The following is a 12,789-nucleotide window of genomic DNA, read 5'->3' as shown; positions in this document are numbered from 1 at the left end:
CTCCTCATAGCTCTATGATCTACAAATACCCCCAGGTCCTTCTCCACCAGTGACTGTCCCAGCTTTTCCCCCCAGGACTCCCTATATGTCACCTGCAGATGCAGAACTTCACATTTATCCACATTGAACCTCATTTTCTAAGTGGATTCCCAAACCCTCCTCTAGATAAAATGACGTTCTGGTCCCAGATATGAGAGTGCACCTATGGATAGCTGAGGACCTATAGCACAATACTCATGTCCATACCACAATCACTCATCATTCCTACCACCGAGGAGCATTCTCTTCATTCTAGTGCGGATCTGCCTGGTTTTCACTCCGTACACGATGGGATTAATGAGCGGTGGAAGCATCAGGTAAATGTTGGCCATCAAAATGACAACGTAAACCGGGACCTTGTTTCCGAACCTTTGGACAACTGATGAGAGGACAACTGTGGAGTAGAACACCAATATGGCAGAAATATGGGAGGCGCAAGTACTGAGGGCTTTGGATCGGGCTTCATTAGAGGACAGGTTAAATACGGCTCGTAGAATGAGAACATAAGAGTAGACGATGAACACTAAGTCTATGGCCACGATGAGAAGAGCCACCACTAATCCATAAATACTATTAACAGTGGTGTCCGAACAAGCCAACTTCACCACCGATATGTGGTCACAGAATGAATGCTGGATGACGTTGTGTGAGCACAGGGATAACCTCCAAAACAGAATAGGCAATGGCAGCACCGCGACTACCCCTCTGCCGACCGAGACCAGACCAATCCCCAGAACAAGGCGATTGGTCAACAATGAATTGTACCGGAGCGGGTGACAGATTGCCAGGTATCGGTCAAAAGACATGGCTAGAAGTATGGAGGACTCCATGGTGGCAAAAGAATGGATAAAGAACATTTGGGTGAGGCACGCCTCGAAGTAGATTTCTTGAATGTGGAACCAAAGAATACCCAACAACTTGGGGGTGGTGGAGCTGGTCAATACAAGGTCAACGGAGGATAACATGGAGAGAAAGAAATACATTGGCTCGTGGAGGCTTCGGTCAATCCTGATGATGAGGAGAAGAGTCACGTTGCCTATTACAGAGACCATGTACATGAAGAAGAAGACAAAAGCAATATACACATAGGAGGATTCCAGGCCAGGAAGCCCAAGCAGTACAAAGAACGTAGGATGGGAACTTGTAAGGTTTGACATGTGGCGGCTTCAGGAGGACCTAAAAAATACAAGAGAGGATAGAAAAAACTAACAGGAATCTAGAACAAATCTCGTAATAGGGATAAAATGACTTGGACTGCTCATCATGGCTGACAACTAGGGAATAGTCCCATTATAAATGGATGAAACGAAGAGGTCCATAAATCAGAATGTCCTCTCCTTTCCTGTCCTCTCCTCTCTTGTCCTCTCCTGTCCTCTCTTGTCCTCTCTTCTCCTCTCTTGTCCTCTCCTCTCCTGTCCTCTCCTGCCCTCTCCTCTCTTGTCCTCTCCTCTCCTGTCCTCTCCTCTCTTGTCCTCTCCTGTCCTCTCTTGTCCTCTCCTCTCTTGTCCTCTCCTCTCCTGTCCTCTCCTCTCCTGTCCAGTCCTCTCCTCTCTTGTCCTCTCCTTTCCTCTCTTGCCCTCTCCTCTCCTGTACTCTCCTATACTCTCCTCTCCTATCCTTTCCTGTCCTCTCCTCTCCTTTTCTGACCTCTCCTCTCCTGCTCTCTCCTCTCCTGTCCTCTCCTCTTCTGTCCTCTCCTTTCCTGTCCTCTCCTCCCCTCTCCTGTCCTCTCTCCTCTCCTGTCCTCTCCTCTATTGTCCTCCCCTCTCCTGTCCTCTCCTCCCCTCTCCTGTCCTCTCCTCTCCTGTCCTCTCCTCTCCTGTCCTCTCTCCTCTCCTGTCCTTTCCTCTCTTGTCCTCTCCTCTCCTGTCCTCTCCTATCCTATCCTTTCCTGTCCTCTCCTCTCCTGACCTCTCCTCTCCTGACCTCTCCTCTCCTGTCCTCTCCTTTCCTCTCCTCTCTTGTCCTTCCCTCTCCTGTCCTCTCCTCTCCTGTCCTCTCCTCTCTTGTCCTCCCCTCTCCTCTCCTGTCCTCTCTTTTCCTGTCCTCTCCTCTCATTTCCTGTCCTCTCCTCTCATTTCCTGTCCTGTCCTCTCCTGTCCTCTCCTCCCCTCTCCTGTCCTCTCCTCTCCTGTCCTCTCCTCTCTTGTCCTCTCCTCTCTTGTCCTCCCCTCTCCTCTCCTGTCCTCTCCTTTCCTGTCCTCTCCTCTCATTTCCTGTCCTGTCCTCTCCTGTCCTCCCCTCTCCTGTCCTCTCCTCTCCTGTCCTCTCCTCCCCTCTCCTGTCCTCTCCTCTCCTGTCCTCTCCTCCCCTCTCCTGTCCTCCCCTCTCCTGTCCTATCCTCCCCTCTCCTGTCCTCTCCTCCCCTCTCCTGTCCTGTCCTCCCCTCTCCTGTCCTCCCCTCTCCTGTCCTATCCTCCCCTCTCCTGTCCTCTCCTCCCCTCTCCTGTCCTCTCCTCTCCTCCCCTCTCCTCCCCTCCCCTCTCCTCTCCTCTCCTCTCCCGTCCTCCTCTCTCCTGTCCTCTGCTCTCCTGTCCTCCCCTCTCCTCTCCTGTCCTCTCCTCTCCTGTCCTCTGCTCTCCTGTCCTCCCCTCTCCTCTCCTGTCCTCTCCTCTCCTGTCCTCTGCTCTCCTGTCCTCCCCTCTCCTCTCCTGTCCTCTCCTCCTCTCTCCTGTCCTCTCCTCACCTCTCCTGTCCTCTCCTCTCCTGTCCTCTGCTCTCCTGTCCTCCCCTCTCCTCCCCTCTCCTGTCCTCTCCTCTCCTGTCCTCTCTTCTCCTGTCCTCTGCTCTCCTGTCCTCCTCTCTCCTGTCCTCTCCTCTCCTGTCCTCTGCTCTCCTGTCCTCCCCTCTCCTGTCCTCTGCTCTCCTGTCCTCCCCTCTCCTGTCCTCCCCTCTCCTGTCCTCTCCTCTCCTCTTCTCTCCTGTCCTCTCCTCACCTCTCCTGTCCTCCTCTCTCCTGTCCTCCCCTCTCCTGTCCTCCCCTCTCCTCTCCTCTCCTCTCCTGTCCTCCCCTCTCCTCCCCTCTCCTGTCCTCTCCTCTCCTGTCCTCCCCTCTCCTCCCCTCTCCTCCCCACTCCTCTCCTCACCTCTCCTCCCCTCCCCTCTCCTCTCCTCTCCCGTCCTCCTCTCTCCTGTCCTCTGCTCTCCTGTCCTCCCCTCTCCTCTCCTGTCCTCCCCTCTCCTCCCCTCTCCTGTCCTCCCCTCTCCTCTCCTGTCCTCCCCTCTCCTGTCCTCCCCTCTCCTCACCTCTCCTGTCCTCCCCTCTCCTCACCTCTCCTGTCCTCCCCTCTCCTCTCCTCTCCTCTACCGTCCTCCTCTCTCCTGTCCTCTGCTCTCCTGTCCTCTCCTCTCCTGTCCTCCCCTCTCCTCCCCTCTCCTGTCCTCTCCTCTCCTGTCCTCTCCTCTCTTGTCCTCTCCTCTCTTGTCCTCTCCTCTCCTCTCCTCCCCTCTCCTCTCCTCTCCTCCCCTCTCCTGTCCTCCTCTCTCCTGTCCTCTCTTCTCCTGTCCTCCCCTCTCCTCTCCTCTCCTCTCCTCTCCTCTCCTGTCCTCTTCTCGGTAGGTTGTGTTGTTGTAGGTACAATAATAACTATAGACATAAACAGGGGATTCTGCCGAGGGACTAACAGCCACACTCCGTGACACACAAAGATGGCGGCCAATGGGATATACAGAGGGAAATGACGGAACATGAAGAAAACGTGGAAAGCTTTTTGATGGAGGCTCTTGTAAAATCGAGGAAGAAATTTTGAAGTCAATTAAGATAATTTTATTAGGGTCTTATTAAAAACGATTATAAAGACAAATCTCACCACTAACTAGTATAGCGCCCCCTCCTGCTCCAGAACAATAATTGCAGCCCACTCTCTCCTCCCACAAAATGAAAATGAGGAACAAAGGAGATCACTAATATATCAATAACTGAGAAGTATTATATTAGGATAGCAGTGTGAGGGGCTCGTACAGGGGTACAGAAGACGACACTATACAGTTTGGGGTGCAGTATCTGTCTGGCACTGGGGATTCCTCTCTGATGTCCAGTATTTTGGGACCCTGAGAAATACAGCAAGGAATAGGGCAAAAGGGGTTAACAGCAGGCCCATAAGTATAAAGAGCAGAGGGGGGGGGGGGGAATTATGGAGGCCAGAAAGTAGTAGGCGAGGAAGAGGAAGAGGAAGAGGAAGATGTCTGAGCCCCAAACTACAGAGGAGAAGCCAGAAAAGTGCTCTGGGCGAGAAAGAAAGAGGGGACAATAATTGGCAAAGCCTGTAACCGAATATATATACTGTAATATTGCTATATAGAAGATTTACATAGGACTGCCGGTGACATCTACTACATTACCTATATATAGAGAGTTATCACTGTGTTATCTGTGGTGTTACATAGGACTGCCGGTGACATCTACTACATTACCTATATATAGAGAGTTATCACTGTGTTATCTGTGGTGTTACATAGGACTGCCGGTGACATCTACTACATTACCTATATATAGAGAGTTATCACTGTGTTATCTGTGGTGTTACATAGGACTGCCAGTGACATCTACTACATTACCTGTATATAGAGAGTTATCACTGTGTTATCTGTGGTGTTACATAGGACTGCCAGTGACATCTACTACATTACCTGTATATAGAGAGTTATCACTGTGTTATCTGTGGTGTTACATAGGACTGCCGGTGACATCTACTACATTACCTGTACTCAGAGAGTTATCACTGTGTTATCTGTGGTGTTACATACGACTGCAGATACATATAAGTGTTAGGCTGTCTATATAACACATATTTTTCCCTATTGGCCTATACATTTGCATTTTTGGTTTGACCACACGTGTTATGAATGGATAAAGTCATCAGACCCCCTCCTTTCCCCTCCAGTCTCCTCTGTCCCCTCCAGTTTCTTCTTTCCCCTCCGGTCTCTTCTGTCCCCTCCAGTCTCTTCTGTCCCTTCCAGTCTCTTCTGTCCCCTCCAGTTTCCTCTGTCCCCTCTGGTCTCTTCTGTCCCCTCCAGCTTCTTCTGTCCCCTCCTGTCTCCTCTGTCCCCTCCGTGCTCTAATGTCCTCTCCAGTTTCCTCTGTCCCCTCTGGTCTCTTCTGTCCCCTCCAGCTTCTTCTGTCCCCTCCTGTCTCCTCTGTCCCCTCCAGTCTCTTCTGTCCCTTCCAGTCTCTTCTGTCCCCTCTGGTCTCTTCTGTCCCCTCCTGTCTCCTCTGTCCCCTCCGTGCTCTAATGTCCTCTCCAGTTTCCTCTGTCCCCTCTGGTCTCTTCTGTCCCCTCCAGTCTCTTCTGTCCCCTCCAGTCTCCTCTGTCCTCTCCGATCTCTTCTGTCCCCTCCAGTCTCTTCTGTCCCCTCCTGTCTCCTCTGTCCCCTCCAGTCTCCTCTGTCCCCTCCAGTCTCTTCTTTCCCTTCCAGTCTCTTCTGTCCCCTCCAGTCTCCTCTGTCCCCTAAGGGCTCTTCTATCCCCTCCAGTCTGCTCTGTCCCCTCCGATCTCTTCTGTCCCCTCCAGCTTCTTCTGTCCCCTCCAGTCTCTTCTGTCCCCTCCAATCTCCTCTGTCCCCTCCGGTCTCTTCTGTCCCCTCCGGGCTCTTCTGTCCCTTCCAGTCTCTTCTGTCTTTTCCCGGCTCTTCTGTCCCCTCCAGTCTCCCCTCCGGTCTCTTCTGTCTCCTCCAGGCTCTTCTGTCCCTTCCCGGCTCTTCTGTCCCCTCCAGTCTCTTCTGTCCCCTACAGTCTCCTCTGTCCCCTCTGGTTTCTTCTGTCCCCTCCGGTCTCTTCTGTCCCCTCCGGTCTCTTCTGTCACCTGCGGTCTCTTCTGTCCCCTCCGGTCTCTTCTGTCACCTGCGATCTCTTCTGTCCCATCCGGTCTCTTCTGTCCTCTGCGGTCTCTTCAGTCCCCTCCGGTCTCCTCTGTCCCCTCCAGTCTCTTCTGTCTTTTCCCAGCTCTTCTGTCCCCTCCAGTCTCTTCTGTCCCCTCCAGTCTCCTCTGTCCTCTCCGATCTCTTCTGTCCCCTCTGGTCTCCTCTGTCCCCTCCGGTCTCTTCTGTCCCCTCCAGTCTCTTCTGTCCCCTCCGATCTCTTCTGTCCCCTCCGGTCTCCTCTGTCCCCTCCAGGCTCTTCTGTCCCCTCCAGTCTCCTCTGTCCCCTCCATGCTCTTCTGTCCCCTCCAGTCTCCTCTGTCCCCTCCGATCTCTTCTGTCCCCTCCGGTCTCCTCTGTCCCCTCCAGTCTCCTCTGTCCCCTCCAGTCTCTTCTGTCCCCTCCGGTCTCTTCTGTCCCCTCCAGTCTCTTCTGTCCCCTCCAGTCTCTTCTGTCCCCTCCAGTCTCCTCTGTCCTCTCCGATCTCTTCTGTCCCCTCCGGTCTCCTCTGTCCCCTCCGGTCTCTTCTGTCCCCTCCAGTCTCTTCTGTCCCCTCCGATCTCTTCTGTCCCCTCCGGTCTCCTCTGTCCCCTCCAGGCTCTTCTGTCCCCTCCAGTCTCCTCTGTCCCCTCCATGCTCTTCTGTCCCCTCCAGTCTCCTCTGTCCCCTCCGATCTCTTCTGTCCCCTCCGGTCTCCTCTGTCCCCTCCAGTCTCCTCTGTCCCCTCCAGTCTCTTCTGTCCCCTCCGGTCTCTTCTGTCCCCTCCAGTCTCTTCTGTCCCCTCCATGCTCTTCTGTCCCCTCCAGTATCCTCTGTCCCATCCGATCTCTTCTGTCCCCTCCGGTCTCTTCTGTTCCCTCCAGGCTCTTCTGTCCCCTCCAGTCTCTTCTGTCCCCTCCGTGCTCTAATGTCCCCTCCAGTCTCCTCTGTCCCCTCCGTGCTCTAATGTCCCCTCCAGTCTCCTCTGTCCCCTCCAGTCTCTTCTTTCCCCTCCAGTCTCCTCTGTCCCCTCCAGTCTCCTCTGTCCCCTTCGTGCTCTTCTGCCCCCTCCAGTCTCCTCTGCCCCCTCCAGTCTCCTCTGTCCCCTCCAGTCTCCTCTGTCCCCTGCAGTCTCCTCTGTCCCCTCCAGTCTCTTCTGTCCCCTGCAGTCTCTTCTGTCCCCTCCAGTATCCTCTGTCCCCTCCGGTCTCCTCTGTCCCCTCTGGTCTCCTCTGTCCCCTCCGGTCTCCTCTGTCCCCTCCAGTCTCCTCTGTCCCCTTCGTGCTCTTCTGTCCCCTCCAGTGTCCTCTGTCCCCTCCAGTCTCCTCTGTCCCCTCCATGCTCTAATGTCCCCTCCAGTCTCCTCTGTCCCCTTCGTGCTCTTCTGCCCCCTCCAGTCTCCTCTGTCCCCTCCGTGCTCTTCTGTCCCCTCCAGTCTCTTCTGTCCCCTCCAGTCTCTTCTGTCCCCTCCGTGCTCTTCTGTCCCCTCCAGTCTCCTCTGTCCCCTCCAGTCTCCTCTGTCCCCTCCAGTCTCTTCTGTCCCCTCCAGTCTCCTCTGTCCCCTCCAGTCTCCTCTGTCCCCTCCGTGCTCTTCTGTCCCCTTCGGTCTCTTCTGTCCCCTCCAGTCTCCTCTGTCCCCTCCAGTCTCCTCTGTCCCCTCCAGTCTCTTCTCTCCCCTCCAGTCTCTTCTGTCCCCTCCAGTCTCCTCTGTCCCCTCCGGTCTCCTCTGTCCCCTCCGTGCTCTTCTGTCCCCTCCAGTCTCCTCTGTCCCCTCCGATCTCTTCTGTCCCCTCTGGTCTCTTCTGTCCCCTCCGATCTCTTCTGTCCCCTCCGTGCTCTTCTGTCCCTTCCAGTCTTTTCTGTCCTCTCCGGTCTTTTCTGTCCCCTCCGGTCTCTTCTGTCCCCCATAGACTTCTCTGCCCCCTTTAGTCTCTCTTGTCTTATCACTCCAAGACCAAATGATTGATTATTGAAATCCAACTGGTCCTCATTTTTGGTCGGGGTCATTAGATCAGAGGAAACAGACTGATCTAATCCTGCAATCTATCTGGTGACATCACCCTCATCATCTTCATTAGTCATGTGACTTACCTGTGTACAGGTGCTCTGTGGACTGGCATGTGATGGGTTACAGGTACTCTCGGCTGTAGATATAGGGTAGCTCAGACCCCTTAGGGGCATCTCCTCACACGTCACGTCATGTCCCCCGTGTAGAACATCTCACCTGATCCTCTCCCTCAGCGTCATATAACATTACATTTATTACAAAACACAGCAAAATAACCAGTAAAGAGTTAATAATTTATGTGTCAGACCCCCCTCCCCCCCCCACCTCTCACAGTGCGGAGGGGGGCACATAATGTTGAGGAATGCCCCTCCTTCTAGGATAGGGGAGCACAAGGGGGGACTCTCTGCATTAGACATTATGTATGACACTGTGTAGGGCAGGAGTCTCAGTTCTGTTGCTGTTCCTTTAGGGCTGACCTGAGAAGCTTCTGAGGTTTTGGACATTCCCTGGACTTTGTCCAGTTATGATCTCAGGAGACATGTATACACCCCGAGTCCCTGATCCAGACGCCTGCTCATTTATTTGTGCTCTGGTTTGGCTCTGACCCTGACTGTGTGTATTGGATTGCTTTATCCCGACCCTCATCTGGTTATCCATGTGTCTGCTGATTCTGCCTCTGACGTGACCTCTCAGAACTGACCCTTGGCTTTATACTGTATATACGTTTGTCTCCTGATTCTGCCTCTGACGTGACCTCTCAGAACTGACCCTTGGCTTTATACTGTATATATGTTTATCTCCTGATTCTGCCTCTGACGTGACCTCTCAGAACTGACCCTTGGCTTTATACTGTATATATGTTTATCTCCTGATTCTGCCTCTGACGTGACCTCTCAGAACTGACCCTTGGCTTTATACTGTATATAGGTTTGTCTCCTGATTCTGCCTCTGACGTGACCTCTCAGAACTGACCCTTGGCTTTATACTATATATACATTTATCTGCTGATTCTACCTCTAATGAAATCTCTCGGGACTGACCCTTGGCTTTATACTGTATATACGTTTGTCTCCTGATTCTGCCTCTGATGAAATCTCTCGGGACTGACCCTTGGCCTGGACAGTTTATTCTCCTGATTCTGATCTGCCCTGTAAATTAATTGTTGGTTCTGGGTTTGAGGGCATTTATTTCTCGTACAGTTGGGACGAAGATAACTTGGACCCCAAATTTAGCGAAGTCCACCTGGCTAAGGGCTGGCCCTGGTGAGGGTGTTTGGGTGTCTCAGCACTGTTTAGGGTTTAAGCAGCTAGTTCTACAGCTCTCTGTTATCAGCTAGATTCTGCAATCATACGTTCTGATATTTGCTGAAGATACTGCACTATAATAATATACCTTTAAGTACAGGTAGGTTGTCAGGGACTCAACCCCCCACTTACCACAAGCATGTGTGACCCTGTAAGGGCGGGTTCACATCTGCGCCTGGTCTCTGGTTTAGCCAATCCGGACGATTTCCATCTTCTGCCCCACAAAACTGGAGAGGAGATGGAAACTTGGAGGTCAGCTTTCAAACGAAAGGGTTTCCAAAGGTGACCGCCTGTGTGCGTATTCTGCCTGTCGGCGGGAACACCGTTTTTTTTAATAAGACACAAAATCCTGCATGTCCAATTGTACCGGGTACAGGGTACAGGGTAAAGAGTATAAGGTATAGAGTATAGGGTATAAGGTACAAAATACAGGGTATAGGGTACAAAGTACAGGGTATAGAGTACAGGGTATGGGGTATACAGTACAGGGTATAGGGTATAAGGTACAAAATACAGCGTATAGGGTTCAAAATACAGGGTATAGAGTACAGGGTACAGGGTATAGGGTATAGAGTACAGGGTGTAGGCTACGGAGTACAGGGAATAGGGTACGGAGTACAGGGTACAGGGTATAGGATATAGAGTACAGGGTATAGGGTACAGGGTACAGAGTACAGGGTACAGAGTACAGGGTGTAGGCTACGGAGTACAGAGTACAGGGTATAAAGTACAGAGTACAGGGTGTAGGCTACGGAGTACAGGGAATAGGGTATAGAGTACAGAGTACAGGGTACAGAGTACAGGATGTAGGCTACGAAGTACAGAGTACAGGGTACAGAGTACAGGGTGTAGGCTACGAAGTACAGAGTACAGGGTACAGAGTACAGGGTGTAGGCTACGAAGTACAGGGTACAGAGTACAGGGTGTAGGCTACGAAGTACAGAGTACAGGGTACAGAGTACAGGGTGTAGGCTACGAAGTACAGGGTACAGAGTACAGGGTGTAGGCTACGGAGTACAGAGTACAGGGTATAAAGTACAGAGTACAGGGTGTAGGCTACGAAGTACAGGGTACAGAGTACAGGGTGTAGGCTACGAAGTACAGAGTACAGGGTACAGAGTACAGGGTGTAGGCTACGAAGTACAGGGTACAGAGTACAGGGTGTAGGCTACGAAGTACAGAGTACAGGGTACAGAGTACAGGGTGTAGGCTACGAAGTACAGAGTACAGGGTACAGAGTACAGGGTGTAGGCTACGAAGTACAGGGTACAGAGTACAGGGTGTAGGCTACGAAGTACAGAGTACAGGGTACAGAGTACAGGGTGTAGGCTACGAAGTACAGAGTACAGGGTGTAGGCTACGAAGTACAGAGTACAGGGTGTAGGCTACGAAGTACAGAGTGCAGGGTACAGAGTACAGGGTACAGAGTACAGGGTGTAGGCTACGGAGTACAGAGTACAGGGTATAGAGAACAGAGTACAGAGTATAGAGTACAGGGTGTAGGCTACGGAGTACAGGGAATAGGGTATAAAGTACAGAGTACAGGGTATACAGTACAGAGTACAGGATGTAGGCTACGAAGTACAGGGTACAGAGTACAGAGTACAGGGTGTAGGGTACGAAGTACAGGGAATAGGGTATAGGGTATAGAGTACAGGATGTAGAGTACAGGGTACAGAGTACAGAGTACAGGGTACAGGGTGTAGGGTACAGAGTACATTGCTTACAGAAAAATGATGTAATAAAAGATGTGAGTACAAGGAAACCAAGTATAAAATGATAAGGGAATAAAATAAGAACAGAATCCTCCAAGCCTGACTGTGAGATCAGCGGGAAGAATCTGACAGATCTATAGACTGGGCCGCATCTCCAAGTATCTGCCGTGGCAAATTTAGCTGCATTCACTGCTATGGTGACTCCACCCATTCTCAGCCATTTTTCTTTGTGCCCCCATACAGTATAATCCTCCTACAGTCATCCTAACTTTATATGCCCCCACATTATAAGGTTCCCTTCTAAATGCCCCAGAGAATGAAGTCCCTTTCTTCGTGTCCCAGTTTAAAATGGGGGCAAATGGGGAAGGACATTAAACAGTGGGGGTAGTTGGAGGGGGACAATAAATGAATGGTAGCTGGAGGGTGACATTAAACTGGGGGCAACTAGAGGCAGACATGTTGTTCCCAGTTTAATGTCATGTTGTAGTTGCTCCCATCTTATTGCCTCCATCCAGTGACTCCAATTGTTTAATGTCCCTCTTACTCACCCCCAGTTTAATGTCCTCTCATCTATCTGTCACCAGTTTAATGCCCCCCTTCATCTGCCCCCAGTTTAATGTCCCCCTTCATCTGCCACCAGTTTAATGCCCCCCTTCATCTGCCATGGCTTAATGTCCTTCCTTCATCTGCCCCCAGTTTAATGTCCTTCCTTCATCTGCCCCCAGTTTAATGTCCTTCCTTCATCTGCCCCCAGTTTAATGTCCTTCCTTCATCTGCCCCCAGTTTAATGTCCTTCCTTCATCTGCCCCCAGTTTATTGTTCCCCTTCATATGCTCCCAGTTCAATGTCCCCTGCCTTCATCTACCCCCAGTTTACCCCCCCCCCCCCTTCATCTCCCACCAATTTCAGGTTCCCCCTCAATTTGCAACCAAAGGTTAACATAAAAATCACTGATACCTCCTTACCCCTCGCTTCCCTGCTGCTCTGTCTGTAGTCCCAGTCATGGAGTGTTCTGGGAAGTGAAGGCATGGTGTGAGTGACATCATCACATTGCGCCTACAGCTCCCAGGGCCGGAGTGCATGGGGAGCACTGCAGTGAAGCAGGAGCCGTCCCGGCGTAGCCCCTGCTTCATTCACTATTGTATTCAACTCATCTGCGTCTGATGTACCTCCCACCGACCGGGGAGGCGGGACGCGACCCAGAATCCGGGACTGTCTTGGAATGGTGATGAAACATTAATTATAACGCCCATGCCTATGTTGTATGTATTTTCTGTCCTCTGTACAGAGCCTTGGCCTGGACTCCTTCTAGACTGATACAGTAGCCGTGATGTCTGGCCTATCTCCCCCCACACACAAATACCCTTTGCTTAATTGATCACCTGTATCCTGAGCTGATTGAGAATTGGAATTAACATAAAACATTATTATACACATAACAAGATATAACAACTACAAAGAATGGAAACCACAACGAGACACCAAAGTGAGCACCATTCATGAATAAGGATGGGAGAGCCTTGGAGACTTCCTGGAGATCCTGTGTTCAGGCAAAGTGATCCTCAGGTTTGGTTTGGTCGGAACTTGTTTAAAGAGAACCTGAAGTTACAATGTTATACTTCTCTTCAGACCCCAGAGTAGATTAGATGGAGCCCCGGGGGTTGGTGACAAAAATACTAAAATCACTCCTATTCACCTTTTATTACCTCTTTTAGGCCGCCTTACTGTGTCCATCTTTCTTCTCTTTCTTCACCCGACCCCCATAGATATGTTTGGATGCCATGGTCTGCCATTTTGCCTCCTAACCCCGGCAACACTCACGGCGAGATTTGGGGTGCCGATATCTAGAATCTGTAGTCCGAGGGCTGGCCAGTGATCTCAGGCGCCT

At 51.6% G+C, this 12,789-nt stretch overlaps 1 protein-coding gene across 1 annotated transcript; it reads right to left on the bottom strand.

The window, feature by feature from the left end:
* Positions 1–251: 251 nt before the first annotated feature.
* Positions 252–1,196, bottom strand: LOC142194241 (olfactory receptor 52K2-like). Its single transcript, XM_075263257.1, has one exon. It carries the CDS (start codon positions 1,194–1,196, stop codon positions 252–254), a length of 945 nt encoding a protein of 314 aa, XP_075119358.1.
* Positions 1,197–12,789: the final 11,593 nt, after the last annotated feature.

Source organism: Leptodactylus fuscus, chromosome 2 (assembly GCF_031893055.1).
Source record: "Leptodactylus fuscus isolate aLepFus1 chromosome 2, aLepFus1.hap2, whole genome shotgun sequence".
NCBI lineage: Eukaryota > Metazoa > Chordata > Amphibia > Anura > Leptodactylidae > Leptodactylus > Leptodactylus fuscus.
The sequence above is the reverse complement of the archived record's forward strand: the minus strand, read 5'-3'. Positions and strand labels throughout refer to the sequence as shown.